This window comes from Corapipo altera, unplaced genomic scaffold (assembly GCF_003945725.1).
Source record: "Corapipo altera isolate COAL_440 unplaced genomic scaffold, ASM394572v1 2c, whole genome shotgun sequence".
Classification (NCBI taxonomy): Eukaryota; Metazoa; Chordata; class Aves; order Passeriformes; family Pipridae; genus Corapipo; species Corapipo altera.
Window position 1 is genome coordinate 2,731,622 of NW_020884923.1, and position 25,189 is coordinate 2,756,810.

The 25,189-nt window shown below is 38.4% G+C and overlaps 1 protein-coding gene across 1 annotated transcript in view; it reads left to right on the forward strand.

Moving 5' to 3' along the window:
* The first annotated feature begins 6,249 nt into the window (after positions 1–6,249).
* ACTN2 (actinin alpha 2) overlaps positions 6,250–25,189 on the forward strand; it is a 68,944-nt gene continuing 50,004 nt past the window's right edge. The window contains exon 1 of the mRNA XM_027657265.1: positions 6,250–6,647. Within this exon, the coding sequence (XP_027513066.1) occupies positions 6,513–6,647 (135 nt within the window). The 5' untranslated portion in view covers positions 6,250–6,512. The remainder of the gene's footprint in view (positions 6,648–25,189) is intronic.

Consider the following 25,189-nt stretch of genomic DNA (forward strand, 5'->3'; position numbering starts at 1 on the left):
AACACAGCCAGGATTCTGAGAACACATGATTTGTGAATGTTTCTTCAGAAGATTTGTAATAGACCGTGCTATACCCCTAGTCCTGCCCCTTGCATTCTCGTCACTGAACCATTTTTAAAATCCTGGATCTGTCTCACCATTTTTTCCGACCTTATGCCAGCACTATTTGTAGTTTCCCCACCTGTTACTGGATGTATTGCGTTGTAGCTCACTGCATATTGCTCTACAACTTCAGTGTGCCAACAGACTGACTAAAGTTCTGTATATAAATTACAATATACTTTTCCCAGTTTTTCATTCGCACATTTCTAATCTGTGCAAAGCATCTATCAAAACTTCTAATATTATTTAGGCCATGATCTGTTCTGTCTTTGTGAGTTGCACTTACCCAGACAAGAACCATTAAACCAAAAAGGCACCCTCGAGAGGCTAGCTCAAGGGATAAGGCAGTTCAGGTGTAGTGGTTCCTTCTAAAAAAAACGAATAGAAAGATGTCAGAATGTGAGGTTTGAGGGCTCTTCTGATCCATGGAAGGTATGACCTTGCGTAGTGCTGCCTGGCAGTCACCATGGCTTGAGGGTTTGCCCTGCTACATTACATCTTTCAGCACTCACATTGCAGTCTGATTGTTATTATGTATCACAGTACTGCCTGGTGATACTGTGGCAGAGACCAGATGTTGAATGTTTCCTGCGGCTCTCTGCCTTGAACCCTCTCTGAGAGCCGGGACCATCTGCAGTGCAGGATGCAAAGCTCCAAGCGCGGCCTACAAAGAGTAGGAACACCCCTTCAAGGGTATAAGGGACCCTGAATGCCTGAGCAAGCCTGACATACTAGAATAATGCTAGATATTTTTGGGTGCAGGCTTCACACTGACTGGAGAGACAAAGATGGAGGTGAAGGGTGTTTGGTAGGTAAAGCACACTATAATCATAGTTGTTGTGTAGGCTCCTCAGGGCTTTTAGTCAGACAAAGCATCTGCTCCAGAGAATTTATGTTCTGGGTGGACATTAAGGACCGAAGGAAGCACTGCTCACAGTGTTTTAGAGATGGGACAGTGCAGCACAGCAAGCTTGTTTCTCTCCGTGAGAGCAGTCTAACAAGCCAACACTTAGCTTTTGGGGAAAATTTTAGCTGAATTGACTTGCTCAAGGTCACACAAGGGCATCTTAAGCTGGCATGATCACCCCATATCTCAGCCCCGTGATTTTCCTTCCGCACAAAAGGTTGGCAAAAGCCAGTGATGTCAGTGCAGTCAGCGTTTTCTCCATACCCCTGAAGCCCAAGCTACGCTTTGGTAGTATTTGTCTGTCCCATAAATGTTTCTTGCTACACTTCATCCATGGCTGAATTTCAGGGACAGAGTAAGTCGTGTCTATATATAGCTGATGAAACACTTCGGGATCTCCTGACAATGACAGTTGCTACTATGAAGCCAGCACTGCATTTTTTTCAGCTCTTTCTTAATTTTTATTTCCAATAAAAATTTGTAATATGAAATAATATACTTTTTAAAAAGTAATTAGCTACTGTATAGTTAATATCACCATGTATGAGTTGCGTGAAGAATTTTCAGAGTCAAAGTTTGTGCCTCTTGGTGCATGAATGTGGGAAGGCTAATATGCTTAGTGCCCACAGTGCTTTTCCTTAACTCAGACAAAGAAATTTGGTTCCTAGATCTATGCTTCTCTTCTCTGCTCTCTTTCTGTTTTCTCTGTATGTGTTCATTTCAGGAATATGAAGCAAGTTTAAAGTTTATTCATACTGCCCTTACCTAATGAATTAATTGCCTTTTTTATTTTTATGAACATACAATATAGTGTGTTTCTTAAATTGAAGAAGGCAGGTTATATTTATTGCATTAAAAAAAAGGCGATGTCTCTTGAAATCCAATAAATGATAAATGATAAATACATTTTTTAACACATCTCATCTTTCTCCTTAGCTTTGTTCAGGAAATATATGCATAATTTTTAACAGAATCCAACATTTTGAACCAATTTAAATTATCATAATCTTATTTAAATAATTCATATTCTTGTTGGTTAAGCTTTAAACTAGTGGATATTTGCTACAAGCAGAAATACACTTTATGTACAAGTGACAGTTATGACATGCTGTGAAAGTTAAAGGGCTTTTTGATCTCTTTTTTAAGATCCTGTTAACAGTTTACACAAGAGAATAATTAGTTTGAATTTATTTTCTATTACCTTTCATTGACTTCTTTATTGAGAAACCATTCTATTGTTCTTTTTCACAAAGAAACAGACAAACAAAAAGACTATGATTACTTAAAGACTCAATGACTGACTGAGCTCTCATGAGGTTCTTTATCTTTCTGTGGCCTTTCTGAGACAGTTTTGGCAGATATGAACTATTGCATTCCTATACAGAAGTGTTAAAACTGAAAACTAATGGTGATTATTTCTACATCAGTTGATTGTTTCATGGGCAATTATTTAAGTAGAGAAATCTGGCTTATTTCTTAGTCTATATCTCACTAAGTTCACATAGAGGAATGATCTGGTGAAATGTGGTGGTCAGCAATTTTGTTTTATTAACAAGTTGTGGTTTTGTTCTCATTCTAAGATTTTGTGAGAAGGAAGAATAAGAAGTGTGTTGAAAGTCTGAGAAAAAATGCAGAGTGAGTCCTTGAGAGAATGGTATGATGGCTTTTGACAAGTAAATGAATGTTAAATAAAAAATGTGTGAAACACTTTCCATTTCATTAAAACGATTGACAAAGATTGACTTTCTTTAGTTAGAAAAGCCCCCTGATTCTCAAATAGCTTAGTGCAAAGCACGCCGGGGAGGCATTTGTGTGACCTCACAGACCTGCTGCTCCTGTTAGGAAAGCCTGTTTGGTACTCCTCATACATGGGAAGTGATATCTGGTTGCCACAGTATTCTCCTGAGTTAAAGGCATCATTCTTCTGGTTAGGCCCTTGCTAACATTTATATTAGCATGAACTACAACTGCACACCTTTTGCCAAATAAAAGATAAAAATAGTTGACAATTCAGCTTTGCTATCTCCATTTCTTGTCTCCCTGTGCAACCTTATTTCTTCTAATTCATTTGGCAATCATGAATATTCTTTTTGTCTTGCCACATTGTAAACAAACTCTGTCATTTCTACCTCAACTGTACTTGCTGACTCTCCAGTGTCTTGCCATGTTAACTTAAAACTACCTGTCCATGTAGTTCATTGTGTTTCTTTCTTTTTCTCTATTTCTGACTTTTGTTCTTTCTTTCCTGCTCAGGCTGCTAATCTCTGTTTTGATTTTATTTCCTTTCTTCTTAGGCACACATAGTTTGTAGCAGTGCAACTCTGCCAGCTTTAGTGGAGATAGTTCTAACCTACCTCTGATGTGGAAATAAGCTGGTTGAAGCAAACTGCTTTATTCATACTACTGTGCTAGGCACAACTTTGCTTTTCTCTTGTTGAGCTGAAAGAGGCATCTCCCTTTCCACTTCAAGTTTGGCGTCAGAGTTCCATTTTGGCTTTTCTTCCACTACGGACCTCCATTCATATGCTTCTCATTACCATCTGCACAGCTAGTTTATAAAATTAAATTAAAGTAGTAAACAAAATACCAGATACTCCTCCTAAAGCTCCATCTATAAATATCTCTTCTGCCTACTCATGCTCTCTGATTAAGAGGCAGTAAGCAGTTATTCAGAGAACCTAAAACATGTCAGATTCCATCAAGATAGGCAGGTGGTTTTGGTTTGGGTTTTTTTTTTAATGGGGCTATTCCATTTAGTTTTCTGTTTTATAGGCAAAAAGCCCAACTTTCTGAAAATGCACACTGAAAAAGTTGAAGTCCCCTATATTTTTGATCCAAAATGGACTAATATTACCTAGCCAAAGTGGATCTTGAAATACTTACTTTTTTTAATCTCTCAGACTAGCTAGTGGGACTATGGTTCTAGCTTGGAACAATTTGGTTCTAGTTTGCTTGGAACAATTAAACATTTTTGTTTCATTTTCTTTGTTATCAAAGTACTGTTTACATATGTACCAAGTAAACATGAAAAAATGAACAGTACCTTTGCAGCAGTGGCTAGGTATGCTTTGAGTAAATCCAGTTATTTTATGAAAAAACTTGGCAAACTTCTTTTAGAATTCTGGAAAATTTGGCTAGACTTACTTTTGATTCCTAGAAATCTAGGCATGAGCCTGACTCTAGTCCTAATCCACAGTGTGATTGGATATTCTTTGTCACCATCCCACCTCAGTTTTTATTTCATGACACCCGCATCCTGGCCTGTGTTAGAGGGTAAAGGCCAACATATAAAACATGGATTTTAGCTAATACTTCCCTACATGAAGCCGTCAGTACCTGTAAGGCTCACCTGTACTGCACAGTGGGGAAGGGTGCAGTACCGTGTGACTTCATCCACATAGATCCCCAGACAAGGCAGTGCTGAGGAAAGGCACAAAGCTGGTTGCAGTGGCTCACCTCTAATGAGGGAGTGCATGAAAGGTCACAGGTTTCATTAGTGCAGTAGAGCTCTTTGCATGGGGGACAGCTCTGAGTCAGAGCATTACAGATTTATGTGTATACTTCTAGGGCTTCTCTGACTTCTGCATTTCCTTTAGAAATTCTTCTGTGCTTTGTATGGTGAAAAAGAAGAAATGGTTTTACTGACTTCAAAGGCTTAAATTATCATTTAGGTGATTGCAATTGGACTATTTCAAACCACAAGTGACTACTGAGCAATAAAAATAAACCACACAAATTACACCAGCATACACTTAATGTGTATCTATGTGAACTAATTTGTTTTGTAGTTGCAATTTGATATTGTCTGAGAGTATCCTAAGAGAATGCTCATCTGCACTTGAACAAAAAAGTCTAAGCAGCATTCACCAACATTAGTTCATTATATAGATGGAAGTGTAGCAACTTTGAGAATGTTTGCACTGAGCAGGCAAAAAGCATGTGGTTCTGACTTCACTACTTAGATTTGGAACTTCATTTTTGGACTGTTTGTCTTACAGTATGTGCATCAGTCTTCAAAAGTTCAGCTTGCTTTTATTGCATGAAGTGTTTCAATCCTTTTCTGAATTCCAATTTGCAACCTTAGTGCTATATTTATGAAGTTTTTTTTTGAGCTAGTGAATAGATATTTTCTGTGCATGTATGCATGTTCTTCTATATTGCATTGTTCTTCTATATTCTTATGGGCTAGAAGATGGCAGAAAGCAGAGCTTCAGTTAGCAACATGAAATGGAGGACATAAGCTGTAAATTATTCTGGTTATTCATCTACATTGTCTTAGAGACCTACAGTTGTCTTTACTGAACATTTCCCCCTTGTATATGAGTATTTATGGCTTTTAAAAGCTCAGCTTTGGTGAGCATTTTCTTTTCCTAAGTGAGGATGGAATTGTATCTTGCGTGGCCACTGCTAGCGAGGATGACCTTGGCTGATGATAGGTGCAGGTATTAATGACAAGCTACATGAAGAACATAGTAAACTTGCCAATTCCCAGAAGAAACCCTGTTACTGGGACAACTGAAATGATATGGCACAGGAGATATGAGACAAGCTTGCCAGGGTGCTTGATCTCAGTGCTATCCTTTTGGATTTTGCTCTATGGAAAGCACGGGTAAATGCTTCCTGTCACACGTATGTGAAGTTACTGGTTCTAGGGGCCTTTGTATGTGCTTCTTGGTGCCTGCTTTTGGATTTACTGAGACTGTTTCCTAGACAAAAATATATGCATTGCTTTTTAAAGTTGTGCTTCCATGCTTTCTGGTTAACTCCAGACATGATCTCCAATGGAAATTGTTTCATCTCTTGAGTGTCCTTGAGTGTGCTGGCTCGTGTGATCCTTAATCCGAAAGTGTGAAGTGGCTCAAGGACAGATACCGACTTCAGACTAATGATAAACTATGCCGAACTACATTAGCAAATCACAGACGGGTCTTGAGAAGTAGAAATACATGTCAGTAGGAGGGGAAAAAAAAGACATGTCTGTGTCAAATCGTAAGGCACGACAGACAAGCAGACGAGCTCCCGCAGCGCTGGCGGGAGACGAGCCCCCTGCCCATCCTTGCTCTCCCGCAGCCCATCCCAGGCTGCCCCGTGCGGGATCAGCGCCCACCGCCTCCCGCTGCCCGCAGCGGGGCTGGGACCGGGGCCGCCGCCCGGAGCGCCACGTGACAGCCCGGCGGGGATAATAAGCCGCAGCAATGAGCCGCCCCGGGCTTCTCCGAGGGGTCAGCCGCAGGGACCGACAGCAGCAGCCACAGAGGGAGAGAGAGTGAAGGAGGGCAAGGGAGAGAGGGAAGCAAGGTCACCACACGTCAGCACCTACCTGACAGTTTCAGCCTCTGCTCTCAGCAAAATTCATCCATATTCACTCCCTGTCACCTTGGAAAAAGGAAAAAAAAAAAAAGAAAGAAAGAAAAGAAAACAGACACTGCTATCTACAACCCATCAGCAAGTAAACTCAAATTGTAGTAGAAGCCTCAGCAGCTGAAGCTGATCCCCCGGTAGCATGAACAGCATGAACCAGATAGAAACAAACATGCAGTACACCTATAACTATGAAGAAGATGAGTACATGACCCAAGAAGAAGAATGGGACAGGGACCTGCTCCTGGACCCAGCATGGGAGAAACAGCAAAGGAAGGTCTGAAAATAATGTGTTTGTCTGTGTAGTTCTGTATGGAATGATGTCCTCTCTTATTTCCATGCTGTATCTGGAATTGTCAGGGCCATACAGCAAGGGGTTCTAATAAAACATATTTTACATTGTATAAAACATGTATATAATGTATAGTTGCTATGCCATATTTTGAAGATAAAGCATTTGCTGTTTTGATTCTTAGGTGAAACCTATGTCAGATGAAAATGATTTATGAGTCAGGGGTCTTTTTATATTGCACTGGAAATATCCTGTCAGTATCGCTAGATTTATGTATTAATGTTTCAGTAATTTTTAACTTCACTTCCTAGGTCCTCCTTTCAGAAAGCAGACTCTGAATTGATGTGTGCACCTGGTGGATTTTGAAAAAGAGTAAATTGCAATTATAAACAGGGAGATGAATGAGATGGTTCAAAATTGGTGTGCAACAGAACTTTGCAATATTTCTGAGAGTAGACTGAGAAATCACTTTTGAAGTTGCGATCTTGCAAGTCAGCTCTTAGTAGAATATACTCTTCATTCCAACTGAATGATCTGACAAGGAAAGTATTGCCTAGAAATACATCCAGGCTATATTTGGAAAACTGTATTTCACGATTAGGTTCCCACATGCCAGTTCACTGTCTGGGAAAAAACCAGGTCTGTAAATATATTGGAATATACTGTTGTGTAGGAAACGCTTCTTGCCTTTTAGGTGTAAGAAAGCTATTGAGCCACCAAGTACTGCCCATGCTCTTTTTCTGAACATAGGCAGAAATTATGGTCCCACATCAGTCTTGTCAGTGGTTTGATACTTTAGTAATATTTGCACTTCTAATTTCAGAACACTAAGTTTTAAACAGCACATAGAAAACAGAGATGAAATATTGTAGAAGATTTGTTACTTTCTAATTTGAAAGGTGATGCTGAAGTCACAGCTGACAGATCTGGGATTAAAAGGTTATCTGCTGGTTACAAGAATGGAAAAAAAAGGGAGAGACAGAAAGACAGTGCTCTGGACAATAAAATTGAATATGTATTCTGCATAGCTGAGCAGCTCACTTCAAAACCTAAGTAGAAGGTGCCAGTTAAGATCTTATGAGAGAGTCTGGCCCACTGTTGCAGTCACAGCTTCTGTAAAAGCTATACTACAAATGTATAGCTATAAAAGTAAGGGCTGTTAAAATTGTTGGGGCCAGGGGGTTTGCTTTTGCATTAAAGTTTGTAGAGCTGGTATTTTCTGCTCAAATTTAGCTTGAAGTCTCCCTCCTTCTGTGAGTTTTAGCTGGTTTTATTAATTTTCCTACATTCACACCTGTTCGGATCCTGCTGTATGAATATAGTGGGAGAAGTTCTCTGAGTTGAAGTTCACTTTTCTTGATCTACCAGCTGCTGCAACTCCTAACCAATAAGTTGTACTCATCAACACTGACATTAGTTTTAATTTGACACTCTTCAGATGGTCAACTATGTTTTTCTGTTTTATAAGGAGAATGGAAATTATCTTAGTGCTTAAGTGCTTTAGTGATTTGAAACTGTGCAGCTGTAAGAGGTTGTGGCTACATCTGATTAGGATTTAATTGTCCAGTATTTCAGAGAATGCTGTTTTCAAAAAAATTGGACAGATTACTAGATAGTCAGCACTCTAATGAAGTTTTCCTTCAATGCAGACAAACGATCAAAAGTAAAGAGGACTTGGATTAGGAAGACGTTTTTATGTTTACAGTAAGTCTCTTGACTTTTACAGAAAATCAGGGAGTAGCTGTACTACATTGAAAATTTTATGTTTCCATTCTCTGAACAGACAGCACTTCAGCAGAAAGTCAGATTTCAACATTGATAAATTAAAGCAGACTCTGCTTTACTTCCAACTTTATGTTGCCAGTTCCCTGGGTTTAGTTTTAATATTAACATGATAACATATGTAAATAAAATTTAGGAGTGGGGATCCTTACTCCTTGTCTTGGAAAGGAGTCTAAATTATTATTACATGAAAAGTACTTGCATGATAAAGGGTTGGTTAAACCTTGTAAAATTTTAAGGCTTCTATCTTTCCTAATTCATGCTAAGACAGTGGCAGAAAGCGCTTTCTTAATTCCTTATTTATTAGGAGAAGGTTGCAGGTACATGGGCACAGATCTTTGTTCTAACTGGTAATATAATATTGAAAAATGATCTCAGTGGAGCCCTGGCAGTTGGCAGCATATATTTTCTATTAGACAGTCTTGGATCAAACCAAAAATAAATGCCATTGTTTCTATTGTGGGCTGCCCTCTCCAGACTTGCCATTTCAGTGATATGCCTGGTATGAAATCTGTCAACAGATGCTGGTAACACATGATGACGTCCATAGGATTACAATGGATGTGACGCCTAATTATAACCATGGTTCGTGGAGTATTATGGTCTGCTGTAATCCAGGCTCCTTGGTGGTCACAGATGCCCAAAAAATATGAAGTACACTATAGGAAAGAAAGATGAGTTGTGGTTTAACTCTGTCTGAATGTGAGCAATAATTCAAATGCTTTAATTGAGGTAGCATTTAGCCTATGTCAACTCAGGAAATCAGGAAAATACAACAATTCAACCATTTGCTGCAATAGACACTATTGGCAAAAACTTAAACAGGATTGGGCATTTCCAGCAACAACTTTAAAGAAAGACTAAATAACAAAAAAAAAAAAAATAAATTGTATTTTGAATGGACATCCTGTAGATGTCCATTAGTAGAAATGGACAGTAGATGTCCAATAGTAGAACAGACACAGTAGATGTCCAGTAGTAGAAACTAATTAAAGAATTATGGCCTTGTTGTCTTTTGAACCTGTAGATGGGTACCATGAGATTGGAAACTTCTACAGTCTGCTCCTTGACCCAGTACACTTCCACTGCCCACGTGCGCCTAAGCAGTGGCTGAAAGATCTATGGGGGTGGCCCCTTGTTTCTTCAGTACTACACAGAAATAAAAAAATATTGGAAGTACTTTTGGAAAAGTCTGTCCAGAGAGGGTGGGATTTTCTTCTTCATTCTGCCCCGTAACCCTAGACAAGGTCAAGTCACCTCGTTTTTCCCACTGGTAGAAAGAGGCCAGCAGTGATAATTGTAAGAACTGGTAGAAGTGGTTTGTTCTATGGTCTGTCAGACTAGAGATCACTTGTCTTTCAGCCCCTACCCTGCTGGACTGGAGTGTGAACAAAAGTCATACTAGCTTATAGTGGAAGACTTAAAACATGATTTCTCTTTTCTCCATAATAAATATATTTCTCCATAATAAATATGTTTCTCCATAATAAATGTATTTCTTATATTTCTTAAGCTTCCAAAAAAAGGCTCAACAAATTCCACAGAGCTTTTGGTTTTCACTACCTATATCTCTGTATAACTAAAGGGGACATAGGGAAATGCAGTATCCCTTAGCTTAGGAAACCAAGCACAGCAGTGCTACTCAAAATGTGCACATACTGTATTTTTGCAATGTTTGATCTACCAACACTGCTTAGTCAGCCAGGTGTTTAACAGCACTTTCTTGTTTGTAACTTTTGCTATAAATAATTATAGGAGTAAGTGTGCTTTTTTAAACTTTGACATGAAATGTGTTTTGTTGGCTTTCTAGGGAAGACTGTGAAACAATTGTGATCCCTTCTTCAGGATAGTTATATTGTAACACACTAAATTGGCTTCACATATTTAATATGTGCCTTCTGCAGTCATTCAAATGTGTCTGACACTATTGAATCAACAAATGTAAAGAAAGAACTGGGAACATGTTCCTTGCCTTACTGATATTATTATATGTGGATGATCTTATTCTAGCTTGCTGTATGGCCCTGGTACCACCGTTTTGTTAATGCAGAAGGGTTTTAATGTAGGTGTCAATGTAATTTCTGACAATTTTGATGGTTTTTTACACTGGTATAGAATAAAGAAGAAGATTTAGAATATTTATTTACCTTGATATTGCCCTCTTCGTGAAAACAAATCTTGATAACGCTGAACCTTGTGCATGAGTGAGGACTTCAGAAAAGATTCTCAAGGAAAGAAGCTGTATCTTTCCAGTCTTCAGAAGCACATATCAGATTACATTTTCAGTGTGACCTATAAGGATTTATCTGCATTACCTCCTTTGGCTGGTAATACAACTCCTGTTGTCCTTGCAAGTTAAAAAAAAATGCTTTTGGAAGACACATGTATGGCAAATTATTTGGAAGAAGCTATCAGGACTGTGAATGATGGGCAACATCCTTATTGTTGTAGTCTTGCTGCAACTTCATTAAGTTCAGCAGATTTGAGAGGTTCCTTGCAGCCTGAAAGAGAAATTGACCTTGTGTTCAGTCTGACTTCAGTGTCTATTTATAGAGTTAGACTCAGTGTCCCGGATTTACTCTGAAGTTTGTCTTGCCTTCTTGTGGATGGAATCTAAATTGATTTCTTATCAGAAACCTCTTCCTGTAAGAATTCTACTGGTGTGTGAGAAGGCAGATATAGTGGAAGGAAACAGCTTTGTTCTTCAATGGAGGAGAGAAATAACAGAGCCTCAATGAATGAAAAAGAAATGTAAGGCAGAAAGAGGTTGACAGGAGAGGCTGGATGCCACCAGCAGAATTCAGTCCTGTAAACCACTTCTCACTTCTCCAGATTGAAATAATTGTTGTACATACTATAACAATATCTGCAATGTGTAGAGGGAATTCCAGCCTAGGTCTTCCTCTTTTACTGAGACTATCCGGAAATAAAATTAGCTTGATTTTTTTCTTTTTTAAACCATGCAAAATTCTATCCTTTAATAATGAGGCTTGACATTAGGCTCCATTGCACACATCCACCGCTAGAGGGTTTTTAATGAGGTGACACTTTTTACCCACTTGGAATACCAGTGGGATTGTTGAGAAGGCACACGGATTCTCCTGTGTGAGTGAGCAGCGTGAACAGGGTCTGGATGTGAATGCAGAAGGTGTGGGGGAAGGAAAAGGTACACTCCTTTCTAAGAGAGTATGAACCTTCAGATTACTTATTCCTAGTACTTACCTGTTAACTATGGATATTTCTTATAAAGATGAGGGTACTAAGTTGAGTAGCTTTAGAACTAGTTTCAGGAGGGGATTTATTATGCCAGGAGGAAAATCATCCAGACTCAAAAATGGAATGATAATGGGAAAACCATGTGCTATGATAACATATGCCATATTATATGATGAGTCCTACACTGCAATTCTCTCCCTCTCTTACCTTTTATGCAGATAATCAGGATGGTGTAGGTGTCTTGGAAGTTCTGTTGGTTGAAATGCAGGAGTTTCTATTAGTACTAATAATTAAAAGAGCAAACAATTTCAGCTTTTTTAGACTTTTTTTTTTTCTAGTATTCAGCAAGTACTTGGCTGCCTTCTATAGAATAACAATGTCTTGCCAAATGATAAAGGCCACTATACATGCAGAGTGCACCTTTATGAAACATGAAGTTTCAGCACTTCAAGACCAAATGCTCCTCCAGGGGCATAAAGAATTTTCTTTTCAAACAGTGGATGCCAAAAACTCTAGTGTTAAGAACAGATATAGAACATCTCGTTTTCTTTTAAATCCTGAGTGCTCTTCAAGTGATGATCTCAGTGGTAAATGGCCCCGTATGAGATCCAGCTCAGAACTTGGTAGTCAATGGATGAACTTAATTTTTTTTTTCTACAACAGCATGTCTTGATTTTTCAGGATCTACTGTAACTGTCCCAAGTATTAGACACTGATGCAACAGAAGGCCATAGAGTTGCAGTTTCTCTTATCCTATGAAGAGTTACCATGAGAGCAGAAGGAGTCTCTGTAGAAATATGGGATGTGTTTATGGCTTGTTCTGTACAATTGGCCTCTTTGAGATTAGTGCTTGTTAAAATAGTAACATGTTAAATTCCTCTTGCTGATGTTACTTGCATGGAAGGGTGTTTGAGAGGAGCATGCTGAAAGGATAGTGAAACGATCATATTTTGTCAGTGTGCTTCATATTTTGTCTTGAAGCCTGTCGATTTTGTGTGCAGGCCTGAATACTGTGATGCTGGTATATGAAAAAAATTCAAAGAAAAGTATTACGAAATTCACTTTACTTGAAATTATTAAGTACGTAGTTTGTTCGAATGGGAAGGTTTTCTTTACCAATACTAAGTGCGAGAAATAAATATATTACTCAATATTATATTTTCTATTTAAACTCAAATGAACCTCTCAGTGCTGACCTGTTCCAGGCTCTGTATGCTTTTATTAAGTGTTGTCAAATTGATAACTCCTACAGTCTCAATTCAGCTGTTAATTAACCCTCAGACATCTGCCAGGAACAGAACTGTATGATCATGGAAATAAATTATAAGGACCATTTTGTAATGGGAAGCAAAGACTACCTCCTGCCTTCATGCATAGATACACACCACAGCCTCCCCATAAATTTGTATAGTAAAATGTTTGTCTGCAGATATGCTGATCCAATTAGTAAGACAATAAGGATTGGAAGAAAGTATGGATCTGAGTGGGTTTCCATAAGCTGCAACCAAGGTGATTAAGAGCTAAAGAAAAGCTGTGTGTTAAGCAGTGGACTTTGCTATAATCTCTTGTGGGTGGGATGTCTGCATCTTGCTTGAATCTCTGGGTCACTGGAGTGCTGAAGAGAGAGGCATGGAAGGTGTGTGCTTGGAAGACCTCTGAGGGTTTCCAGCGCTGAGGCTGCAGTAAATAGGCAATCCATGCTCATACAATTGGTTGTCCTGCGCAAGCAAAAGCAGGACTGAGGTATATTCTATAAACTAATGAATCTCAATAAGAAAATATCATGATCACACCATCAATATCCAAATCAAAAGAAAACATCTCTGCAAGATGAATTTCGACTGCTTTTTGCCAATGGGGTAACACAAGTCAAAATGTTTCATCAAAGCTCTTCTGTCCTCTTACAAGTAAGACAAAAGGAGTTTCATCACTATGATGGAAGAATTGGATATCAAAAGCCTAACATAAATTTATCACTGTTGCATAACTTCTGATCTATTTAATGATTTTTAGTTTAGGTAGTAATTTCTGTATTGCACTATACAGTTCTACTGAATTAACTTCAGTGAGACTGAACATCAGGGTTTTCTTTAGCTGTGAATATCTATCTGTATAGATATCGGCTGGAATGCAGGTGGACATGATGCAGGAAGAAACATGTCAGTGAAATAGAATTAGATGGGAATTTGTACTGCTTAGCTTTGTCCCAAGTAAAAAAAAGTCCCTCCTGTGTGTTATTTTATATCCTTGCAAGCAAACAAATATAAAAATGCTTACACAGTTGGCAAAGTTGAGTTAGTTTGGATGGCTTTACTGCCAAGCATAACTTCTTCTGAGCTGTAATTGTTGGAATAAACAATTTGTAACTGATGTGGTATTCCTTTACTGTGAGCAGTGAAAAGTTGCTGACTCCTGAGTCAATATGACTTTTATGGCTATGCGTTCTTTACTATCAGCTGACACCACAAGGAGAATGTATTCACATCAAGCACTCCATTTTTATCTAAATTAAATTTCATTCCTAGTTTGGGGTGATTTTCACATCTTCAGTGTTTGAAGAACATCATTTCATGAAATTCTGTGATAAGGATGTGTGGCATTTGTTCTTATATCACTGGATTTGTTGATTTTAAATATGCCTCAGGTTGAGAGACTTGATGCATAAACATTATCATAAGTAAACAGGTCCTATACAGTGCTCTATTTCTACATGAAACTGGGTATGTATTTAAAGATAGAAGTTACCTCTTTCCACGTCATTTAACCAGCAAACACAATGTTATGATCACCCTCTGTGTCTGTTTCTGTACAAAGTCTGTAGCAGTTCTTCCTGCTGGCAGTACAAGGAACACTTCAGTACAGATCAAGACAGCATGGTCCTAGTAATCCTCAAACTACTGGTGTGAAAGGCTTACAGAGCGGGTGCTGCTGCTTTGCAGGAGCAGAGCATCTGCAGAGACAGAGGCAAAAGACTTCTAAGTGCAATGAAAGTTTATGAAAGTATCCTGCTTGAAATGGTAGCTTGTAGAAATATGTTTCATGCTTTTGAAGGCTTGTCCAGAGGGAAGCAGGTGACAGTTGTTTGGCTGATTTTTAGTTAGTTTGTATATTTGGACCTAAAATTTCTGTGTGTGCACACAGGTGAGAAAATCAATCCTAAATTTGTCCCAAGTGAAAGAATGGACACTATTGCTCCTATGTCTGGTCCCGGTTTTCCCTGCTTTGAGTTATAATGGCACATCGCTTTATATCTGTCTATCTATATCACTATCTCCAAAACAGTGATTGTAATTCCTATGTTGCTGGCTTTATAGATGGAAGTGCAAAATGTTTATTGGACTTGATATGAATAAGATGTTCCATTTATTTCAAATGCTCCCTCCCAGCTGCTCTTAACTGCCAGAATTCCTTCAACTTGAAATCTGTTTGTTCTTATTTCTCTTCAAAAACTTGTAAGTTAAAGAAGTCCAGCCATCCATTACTTTGATAACTTGCAGAACCCAATTTAGAGCAGATGGCTTCTAATCTTAACTGCCCCCCCAGAAGAGCTTTGCTCACCCCCACTACCATACCAGGAGTCCGTGGAAAGTGACTACCTTCGTCTAAAATTAGCATCTGTGGTTATTCCTTAAGCATCTAAGGAAACACTCATATTTTTTATAGGTGTTGAACACCCAGGCATTTCCACTGACGTCAGGAGGAACTTCTGTCTATTTTGCACCTTTGAAAATGAGCCTGCTCTTTTGGCACTCCCAGAAAGGCTTAACCATCTAGCATTAAATGATTTTTTTTAACTCCGTTTCATATTTAATCTTGACACTGGTGTAGCTTTTCACTGCTGCAAGACTTAAGACATTGCACTTTTGAATGTGAAGAGAACTAGTACCCAGCTGCATTAAATACAAATTTTAAAAAAAAGCAAAAACCTAGCCCAAACACCCAGCCATAAATAATTGTGTAGCTCTGGGGTATTATTTAGCCTAGAGGAGTTTCTTTGGGCTATAAAAACCCTCTATAGTCCGAGCTCATCTCCAGCTGTACTCTGGAGAGTAGTTCCACCACACATTTTCTTTGGCAGACTAACTGATCGCCTTTGATTCTACTACTATCCGTAGACTTCCAGTCCCCTTCATTTGCTGGTACAATGATCTTCTGCTATATACCAGATCACTGAAGAAATTTGAAGCAACTCTCCCTCTTCTTACTGCTTCTAAATCCTAAATCATTTCAGTAATGTAGTTTGCAGTGCAGCCCCACAAGCAGCTATATCCGTGCATGGACATATTATGTATAATGAACTTATCATCCATCTGGCATTAATACTGAAGGACAAGCAAAACACCATACATGAGGCTGAAGCTGGCTTGCTTTCCATGACCAAGCACAGGTCCCAGCATGGCTTCTGTTGAGAAATACGCTATAAATAAAGAACTGTGTGTTTAATTGATGAAGCAGCTTATTTATCACAGACACTGTACTGTCTAAAACACTGATGTTTATGCCTTCAGCGGTTCCAGTCATCATTGTTTATTTACCTATCTAAGTTAGGTGCTTTAGAACAGGCTACTTCGTTAAATTTCTAATTCATACGTAATCAAGCAATCCAAAGATCCTGAGTAGTGCTTTGCTCTTTAGTCTGTTTTTGTGAAAAGCTCAGTAATTTAGGAACCTAAGCCTCACTAAAAATTATTTATTAACGGTAACATTTTTCTGAGTTTTCTGAAAGTTTGCTGGCTTACAGGGTATTCTATAGCTAATGCCTCATTAAAAAAATCAACCCAATATGTTTCAGTAGTATCTTTTATTGCAGAAATTAGCAAGTTCTTTAAAAAACAGATTCTTAAAACAGGCATGAAATAAAAATTGAAATTTTTTTTAGTCGTCAGTTACAATAGTAAAGAAATTCACATGGGCAGATTATATGCTTTGTGTATTGAGAAATATTGCATTGAGTAAACCGGCATATATGCCACAGAGCGGTTTTTGTTGCATAATAGGGAATTAATGTATGAGGTTTTCCTTTCCCTATAAGAGTCTAATCTGAAACTGCAGTTTAGATAACAAGTGAAACCAGATTTGGTTATCTTCAAAGGTACTACATAACAGAGTGCAAAGATAGCATTGACTGTGTAAATATCTTGGAGTCTGACTACTGACATATTTTTCCCATCATTTATTGGTGTCAGAGACTTAAAGATGTGTGTGTTGGTGAGTGTAGAATTGAAAAAAACTTTCAGTATCTGTCAGAAGACCTGATTTTCTGATTATAGAAGTGCTTCAGAGAATGTTGCCAAGTTGGATAGGAACATAGTTTTATCCCACTCTGATTCACTATATTGACCAATTTATAATGGATTTACTTACTCACTTGACAGTGTAGTATATCATTATTGGATAAAGATAGCATGGTGAAGAAAATCAACAGAGAAAGCAAGGGAAAGACATTTGGAAATCCAGTCAACTAAATCCTGGATTAGCCTACTTTAATTAATCCTTCTATTTCCAGAGGGCATACCTTTAGTTCCTTCCATACTGTAATGTGTAAATGTTTCTTCCATTTCAACCCAATAGTATTTGGTTATTAAAATATGTATCTCTGAAACAAAACTGTTAGCCAACACTATCTGTGATAGTTCATAAGCTTTTGGGAAACCAGGAGGAGCACTGTAGGGTACAGTTTGTAGAAGAAGGATCTGAGACTGGAAATAATAGAAGATCCTGTCTCTTTATTAAGAAAGTTTATTTGACACTGATAGGGTAGTGTCAATGCATGTTCTTTGTTTAATATACTGGAGAAAAAGCCCCAGGCAGTATAAGGGGCATTGACTTCACCTTTAAAGCACACCTGCAGATTTGTCCTTGCAGATTACCACCTTTTTGGATTACCTATACTTCATTTTTAACTTTCCACATGGAGAGGCAAATGTAGAAGAGATTATTCTTTTCTTCTCTAATGGTGAAGGAGTGACCAGTTAGAAAATAATACGGGTGGAGAGAGAAAACCGTAGAATGACTGGTCTCAAATATTTTATCACTGCTGAAACGATTCCCTCCAAACCTGTTGGTATATTTACTGCAAATCTTTTTCTGAAGAGGCTTTCTAGTTTGCTGATACTCTTGTGAAGTAGAAATGCTGAGCATGAAAGGTGGTGCTCCATAATTAACTCATTCTGAGCCATGTAGAAATGGGTGAATTTCTTTTGACCCTATCACATTTCAACTTCTGGTTGGATATTTTAGTCCCATGACATATCCTTGTGTTTCTTGGTTTTTCAGAACTTAGATCCAAAAAGAGCTCCTTAAATATTGCTCTTTGTCTAAATAGTGCTTACAGTGAGACTTCCCAAGTATCACTTTGCTCAAAAGTGATCCAGAAAGCACCAGAATGCAAATAGGTCTCAGTTCCACTACAGCAAAAGTATTGGGAGGTGTCTAATTTTGTCCACCGAAGATCTGTCTCTAAAAATCTTCTGGAGAGCAAGACAGAGGGTGCATGAAAAAGAGATATTTGGGAGCATGCTTCAGTACATTGGACTTTCTAGCAGAACCTACACACTTTATGCTCTTCAAGCTCTCTGCTCAAGTTCCTAGTGTCATACTTGATTGGTTGAGGAGAGGTATTTGGACAGCACTTTAAGATATGAATATATACCTCTGTATAATGCAAAGATGCAGTCTTTATTACATGGGTGACAGAGTCTGTTAAAACTTTTATAAAAATGTGTACAACATTTCTTTGCTGCACTCAACTTCGTGCAAATCTATTTTAGTGCAGATCTATTTAGTGGCAAATCTATTTTAATGCCCTGACAACTGGGTGTGAACTAATTTATTTGCAGATATGCACTGTAAGGTTCTGTGGTGTAAAGTGACTGGGAATGCTGTGTAAGATATTGGTTGCTGTAGCCATACTACCTCAGGTTGTAATGTCAGGCTTACTTGTTTTTATAGGGTACATGCAAGCTCTGCAAAGTGCAGTGTATTGGAGCAGAGAATATTTGGTTAGTATGCTCTAAAGTTATCTTACCCCATTAAAGGAAAATACTGTTGTACCATGCAAATAGCTGGCAGTCCTCAGAGGTCCAGGGTGGATGCTGTAAAGCTCCCAGTCATGCTGCGTAGGAGTACTGTGGTTCTGTCAGAAAGGCACAGGTCCTTGTGGGTGATGCTTCTCTGTTTCTGCAGATTTCAGTAGGAGGCATTTTGAAGAGCAAAATTGGCAGTGTTGCATGTATATAAAAAAAAAACCAAACCATGATCAGTTAATTGTTGAATTATTAAATGCTAGAAACCATATGGCCTATTGAAAGAGATCAATATGTTCATAAAATTTTCCTTTGAGGGAAATACAAAATGAACATCTGAGAAAAAAAGAAAGCAAAAGCCATTGACCAAAACCAGATTATTCAAAACTTTACATTTGTGTTGTTCCTTTAATTCCTTTTTTGTTTGTATTTTGTTTTGTTTTCAAAGCTTTACTCCCATTTAAGAACTGTGTCCTGAATATGCTTGATTCATAGATAATTTTTTCACCAATATTTGTTTTTTGAGGATTATGAAATAAAAGTTCTTTTGCTTGCTACAGCATTTTAACTTTGCAAAATGTATATGAGACTGTAAAATACACTCCATTGTAAAGATTAACAGAGCCCTTCTAATATTGCATTTAGAGCTCTCAGTCCATGAGACATATTTATATTTCACCTCTACTGTGGGATAATGATTTGGAAAATACAAAGCAGTTTAATAACTTGAAAGAAGGAGTACAAAAAGCTGTGGAAGAGCAAAAACTCAGATACTGAGCCATTACTCACTGTCTGTCTTTTCACTTTTATTAGAGAATGCAATTTAATATGGGGGCTATTGTAACTCAGAAATTTGTTAGCAATTTGAGAACTTTGTTTACTTCACAGATTATACCATTATTTACCATTCTGTAGTGCTAATTTTGTACATTGAGAATGTGCATCGAGTAATGGTATGTAAGCCAGAAAATCCAGAGGTATTAATTCGGTTATGACAAGGTATTAACATACCTGTTGTTTTACATTAAAGGCAAAGAGAGTAGAGTCATCAAAAGGTAGGGTATAACTGTAAATGATGTCATGCATACTGTTACTGAAGTAGGAGGGAAAACAAAGAGGTAAGATCATTGCAAACAGCAAGACCCTGCTCCTCATTACTTCATCTAGCTAGAATGAATTATCCAGGGCTGCCATAATACAGCTGGACATGCACATTTAGGCAAAGGATTCTCATAGTGTATTGCCTGAATGCTGTTTGTGACCATCTTTTTTCAAGGATTCATGCATATAATGTGAATGAACAAACTGCAAAAATAGTCATTCACACCCAAGAGAAAGCTGACTTGCAAACCCCTGACCTTTGTCACTGCTTAGCAAGGTGGTGACATTATTAATTAAAAGTCTCAGTGTTGCAAAGCCTTCTGAGTGGAATATTCTAATAGTCCCTACACCCCAGCCCATGATGAAAGATAACCTTGTACTGAAGATGGACTTTTAATTTATTGATTGGGAATGTGTGGCTGATGGGAACCTTTCACTTTTAGGTCAGTATTTTGAACCCAGGCCAGGTGAATAAGTGACAAGGTTGCTAACACATGCAGACTGTTTGTTAATATCTATGAGGTGAGTTGTACACTCAGTTTAGCTCTCGGGAGGACAGGTGTCCCCATCACTTAAACCACCAGAAATGGAAGCTTCATTGGTGGTGCCCAAAACCGACCTTATTAGTGAGAGGTAGGGACAGTGACTTTTCATCGTAGGGGTGAAAGCTAAAAAAATTCCTCTATGTGAAAATGCTTTCTCAGATTGCATCTGTGGGGTTACTCACAGTCATTGCTATTCTTAACAGTTCCCTGAGCCACTTCTTTCTCCATACTGGAGAGGTTGGCACATTTCAAAATTTGCTAAGTATTTAAGGAGAGAAGGGTAACTATCATGTAACTATATTTACAGTAGTAGGTAACTGGTTTATACTAAATAGCCAGATTTGGTTTTCAAGACTTTGGGTGATATAGAACAGATGCTGAAGATATTGGTAGTTTTTGTTGTTTTCCATCTGTTCACAGTAGGTTCAGGTTTTGATTCATTTTTTTACAGTTCTTTATTTACAAGGTATTTATAGTTCTGTTAACTTTCTAATCTTTCTTGCTACTATTTCTTTATTGGGTTTTTTTTCAGGGTAGTGTTTGAGCATTTCATAAGCAACAGTTAATTTTCTGCTGCAATAGTGTGGTGGAATATGGAGGCTTTATTGTTCTCATTATCCTTGAATACAGAAGTGGAACACTTAAAAATACTCAGCTATGCCTAACATCTGCTTTCATCGTTGTTAAAAGGATTATAGTCCCATATGAGGAATCATGGGTCAAAATTTGCTCAGCATTTAGGACAGTAAAAACATTTTTTAAATTCCTGTCTTAAGAGCCTAAAAGGCTGTTGCAAAGTTGGGGAGAAAACACACGTCAGGGTCTCTTCTCAAGGATCATAATACAGACCTCAAGAAATCTACATACCAATAGAACAGATCATGGAATCCACTTTCATTTTAATTTGGTTTATGTTTAATTTTCTGTGAACACTCTTCTGCCTATTGACTTTGAATCTCCTTTCCCTCTATCCTGTTACATTTCTTCAGCTTTGTTTCATTATTATTCTCTGTCATCACTTTCTTTTTCTCCAATATCCCTGACAAATCTCCAGTATTAGATTTCTTTTTGCTAAGGGAAATTAAAGGGTCATATGAAAGTAGAAGAGGGAAATGGGGATCACCACAGAAAGAACACCCTGACAGAAACAAAATTTACAGCTATCTGTTGCATGCTAAGCATTTGGATTTCTATAAGGAAGTTGTTTTCTGCTGAGTGACTTCTTATTTTGTAGTCTTTGGATAACTTATGTACCTAAGTTTTAGGGCTTCTCAGACACAGAATCTGGAAGGAAAAACAGTCTTGCTATTCTCCCTTTTCAAGGCTGCGGTGTAGATGTCAGGATGAGAATCTTCCATGAACAGCATGGAAAGTATTACTGGGAGAATCAAGGAAAGCATTTAGTCCATTTCCATACTTTTAGGCAGAAGCAAGTATGCTCATGCTCTTTTTGACATTATTTATCCAACTTGTTCTTAATCATGTCCGAGAAGAGAGGTTCCACATTTACCCAGCCAGTCTCTTCCAGTGCTTCACTGCTTCTAGAAATAAGATTAATTTACAGCTTCTTCTTGACATCTGTCTAAAATTCTGTCTTCAGTGAACACAGAGATCTGATTTATTATCTTCTCTCTTCTGACTTCTTTAATGTTTGAGATAAGTATTGCTCTCTTTTCAAACTTCTCATTTATTTTTGTGTTTAATTTTCCTCTTTGATAAAGAGATGGTTGCAATAGGTAGATAACATAAGAAATCTGCTTCTGTAGAGTCCCAGTTTGGGGACCTTTAAAATACTCTACCTTAGCCAGTGGAACTAGGACAAATGGCTAGAGTTTAGGTAGACAAAATCATGATCAGAGGACATGCATGTACCTAACTGCAGGCTTAGAAATGTAGTACAATGTAAGTTTTTGCTTGCTTGTCCTTGGAAGTTTAATTTTGAAATATAAGATTGGATTTAGTAAAAATTGATGCTCACTTGCCTAGCAAAGTTTCCTACTTTTGTGTAAACAAAGTATGCCAGACCTTTTGTCACCTACAAGACTCTGTTTCTCCGTTTTTTATTAAAATTGACATGTGTGAATATGCCAGGGACTACTCTGGTCTGCTTAGTGATAAGAATCTGTAAAAAAAAATACTCAGAATACTCAGAATTCAGAGAACACATCAGAAGTAGACAGCAGTCTTTTTTTTTTCCTGACAGCTCCTTTGTCTTTCTAATTCCTGCCTACAAATTGGGTACATTGCAGTTATGTTGTAAAGATAAGAATGGGTAAAGGTATCCTACAGTTTTTATCATCATCATCATCATCATCATCATCATCATCATCATCATCATCATGGCCGGGCTTTGTGAACAAAGATTTGGGAAGGGCTCTACCCACATTTGTTACAAGCGTGCTGGTGGCTAAAAAGGCCAATATGAGACAGACAAGTCCGGTTGCAAAAGGCACAGGAGAAGGACTCCTTAGGTGGTATATTCTGCAAGACACGATTCTTTCTACTTTGTCTTTTCTCCTCGAGAGTGATCCTGTGTGCGTTCTCAAAGGAAACGGCAGTGTTATAGATGATGTGTCTCCAGGCCTCCCGACTGGAGGCCAGAGTAGACCAGTTATGTTGATCAATATGGTCAAGGCTGAGATGTTGTTTCAGGGAGTCCTTGTATCTTCTCTTTGGGGCTCCTCTCTTGCAGCAGCCGGTGGCAAGTTCACCATAAAGCAAGATCTTAGGGAGGTGGTGGTCCTTCATCCTGGAGACATGCCCTTCCCAACGCAGCTGTGTTCTCAGCAACATGGCGTCAAAACTTGTAACTGCTGCTTGTTCTAGAACAGACATATTAGTCATATAATCTGACCAGTGGGTGTTTAGGATTGTATGAAGACAGCATTGATGGAAGTGTTCTAAGAGTCGCAGATGGTGGCGGTAGATGACCCAAGATTTGGATCCATATAAAAGAGTAGACAGCACAATGGCTCTATAAACACTGATCTTTGTACTTTTCTTCAAGTGTTTATTTTGCCAAACTCTCTTATGAAGCTTTCCGAAGGCACTATATGCCTTTGCTAACCTGTTGTCTATCTCTCTGTCAGTCTTACCATCCGAGGAGATGAGGCTACCTACGTAATTAAACTGCTGCACTGATTTGAGCTCTGATTCACCAATGGTGAGCTCTGATTCACCAACAGTTTTTATAATGCAAGATCATAGAATCATGGAATCATAGAATCGATTGGGTTGGAAAAGACCTCCGAGATCATCGAGTCCAACCCTTGGTCCAAATCCAGTCCATTTACTAGATCATGGCACTCAGTGCCACGTTCAATCTGCGTTTAAAAATCTCCAGGGATGGTGAATCCACCACCTCTCTGGGCAGCCCATTCCAATAAAAGATAAAACCACCCCCATAATTTGCTGAAGATTTTCGTTGGATCCCTCCTTCTTTTATTTCTGTGTTATTTTTCTGAGCAAGGTTCTCTTATTTGCATGATTCCTGAAATTCAAAAAATGAAAAGTAGATCTAGACCAGAACTGTCCTACAGATCCTGAATACCTTTTAGTTTCAAATGGGGTTTTAAACATTGCATGTTCTCCTACTTCTAAAATATCAATGCTTTTGTTCAAAAATACATTTAACTAGGCAGAATTATTTTAAACTAAGAAAATACTCAAGCAGAACTACCCTATGGTACTGCATGTATTCTGAGAAGTCACATATTTGGATCTTACAGATGTTTGCAGCTGTAAAGCTTTCATAAATGAGTGTCATCAGAAGTAGTGAAAAAGGAAGGAGATTCCAACAGGGAATAGAGCTGTTGGAGCATTATATTGATGATTCATCAGAACCCTGCATTACCTGAAGTTTTACCTAAATTTTCCTGCTCAAGACTGATGCTTCTCCCTCACTTGCAAGGATGGGCTTACGTGTCTGAAAACTTCTCTCTCTTTTCCAGCTATCTCAGGTGATCCAATAAAGATATCCACCTGCTCCTAATCAACCTAGCAATAGTTTAACTGGTTTAGTCCCTTCAAAGACCTTGTAAAGCCTCTTAGCTTCCTTTGTTTCCTTCTTATTCTTTTCTTAAGAAAAAAAGTGAGGATAGTGCAGGCAGTGACCCATACTGAATTTCCCATGCATCTTGCTACCTCCTGAGTTTTCTTCCAGTTTAGATCAATAGAACAACATCGATCTCCTCTGAAAGAAAGAGCTAATGTCACACACTTGACATTTCTTGGGTTTCATTTTTGCCAAATGATTCTTGAAGGGATATTTACATGATCTGTTTTTTTTGGTAATAGTGAGCGCTGTAAAACAGACGTTCAGTCATTCAGTACTGGACAGAGTTGCATGTTTTACAAGAAACCCTAGACTCACACAGGATTAGGCCACCTGCTTCGCAAGGACTGAGGTTTCCCCAGGCTCTTCCAAGCAAGCAAAATGCAGAGTGCCAGTAAGACATGTGCAATGTCCTGTGTGATGAATGCATCCCTTTGGTGACTTCTCCTATGAATGATAAAACTAAGGGACTGAGGGGAAGTTCCCTTAGTTAGTAGAGCAGATCTGCTGACAGTGCGGAGTATGCTGGCATATCATCTGACACCATCTGTTCAGCTGTATGGATGGATGTGCTGGAGCAGGAAGGGCTTTCCCCAGCACTGGATTTGGGGCCCTTGTGATGGAGCTTCTACTAACTTACATTGTGAGATGGTTCTATTCTTATCATTTCTGTTGTTCCCAGGAATTTGGTTTTGACATAGTGCCTGCAATTTGAGGGTTTCCATTTAGTGACCTTTTGCAACACGCTAAACATTTTCCCTCCCTTAGCCTTCATGGTATCCCTCACTCAGCTTCACTTGCATT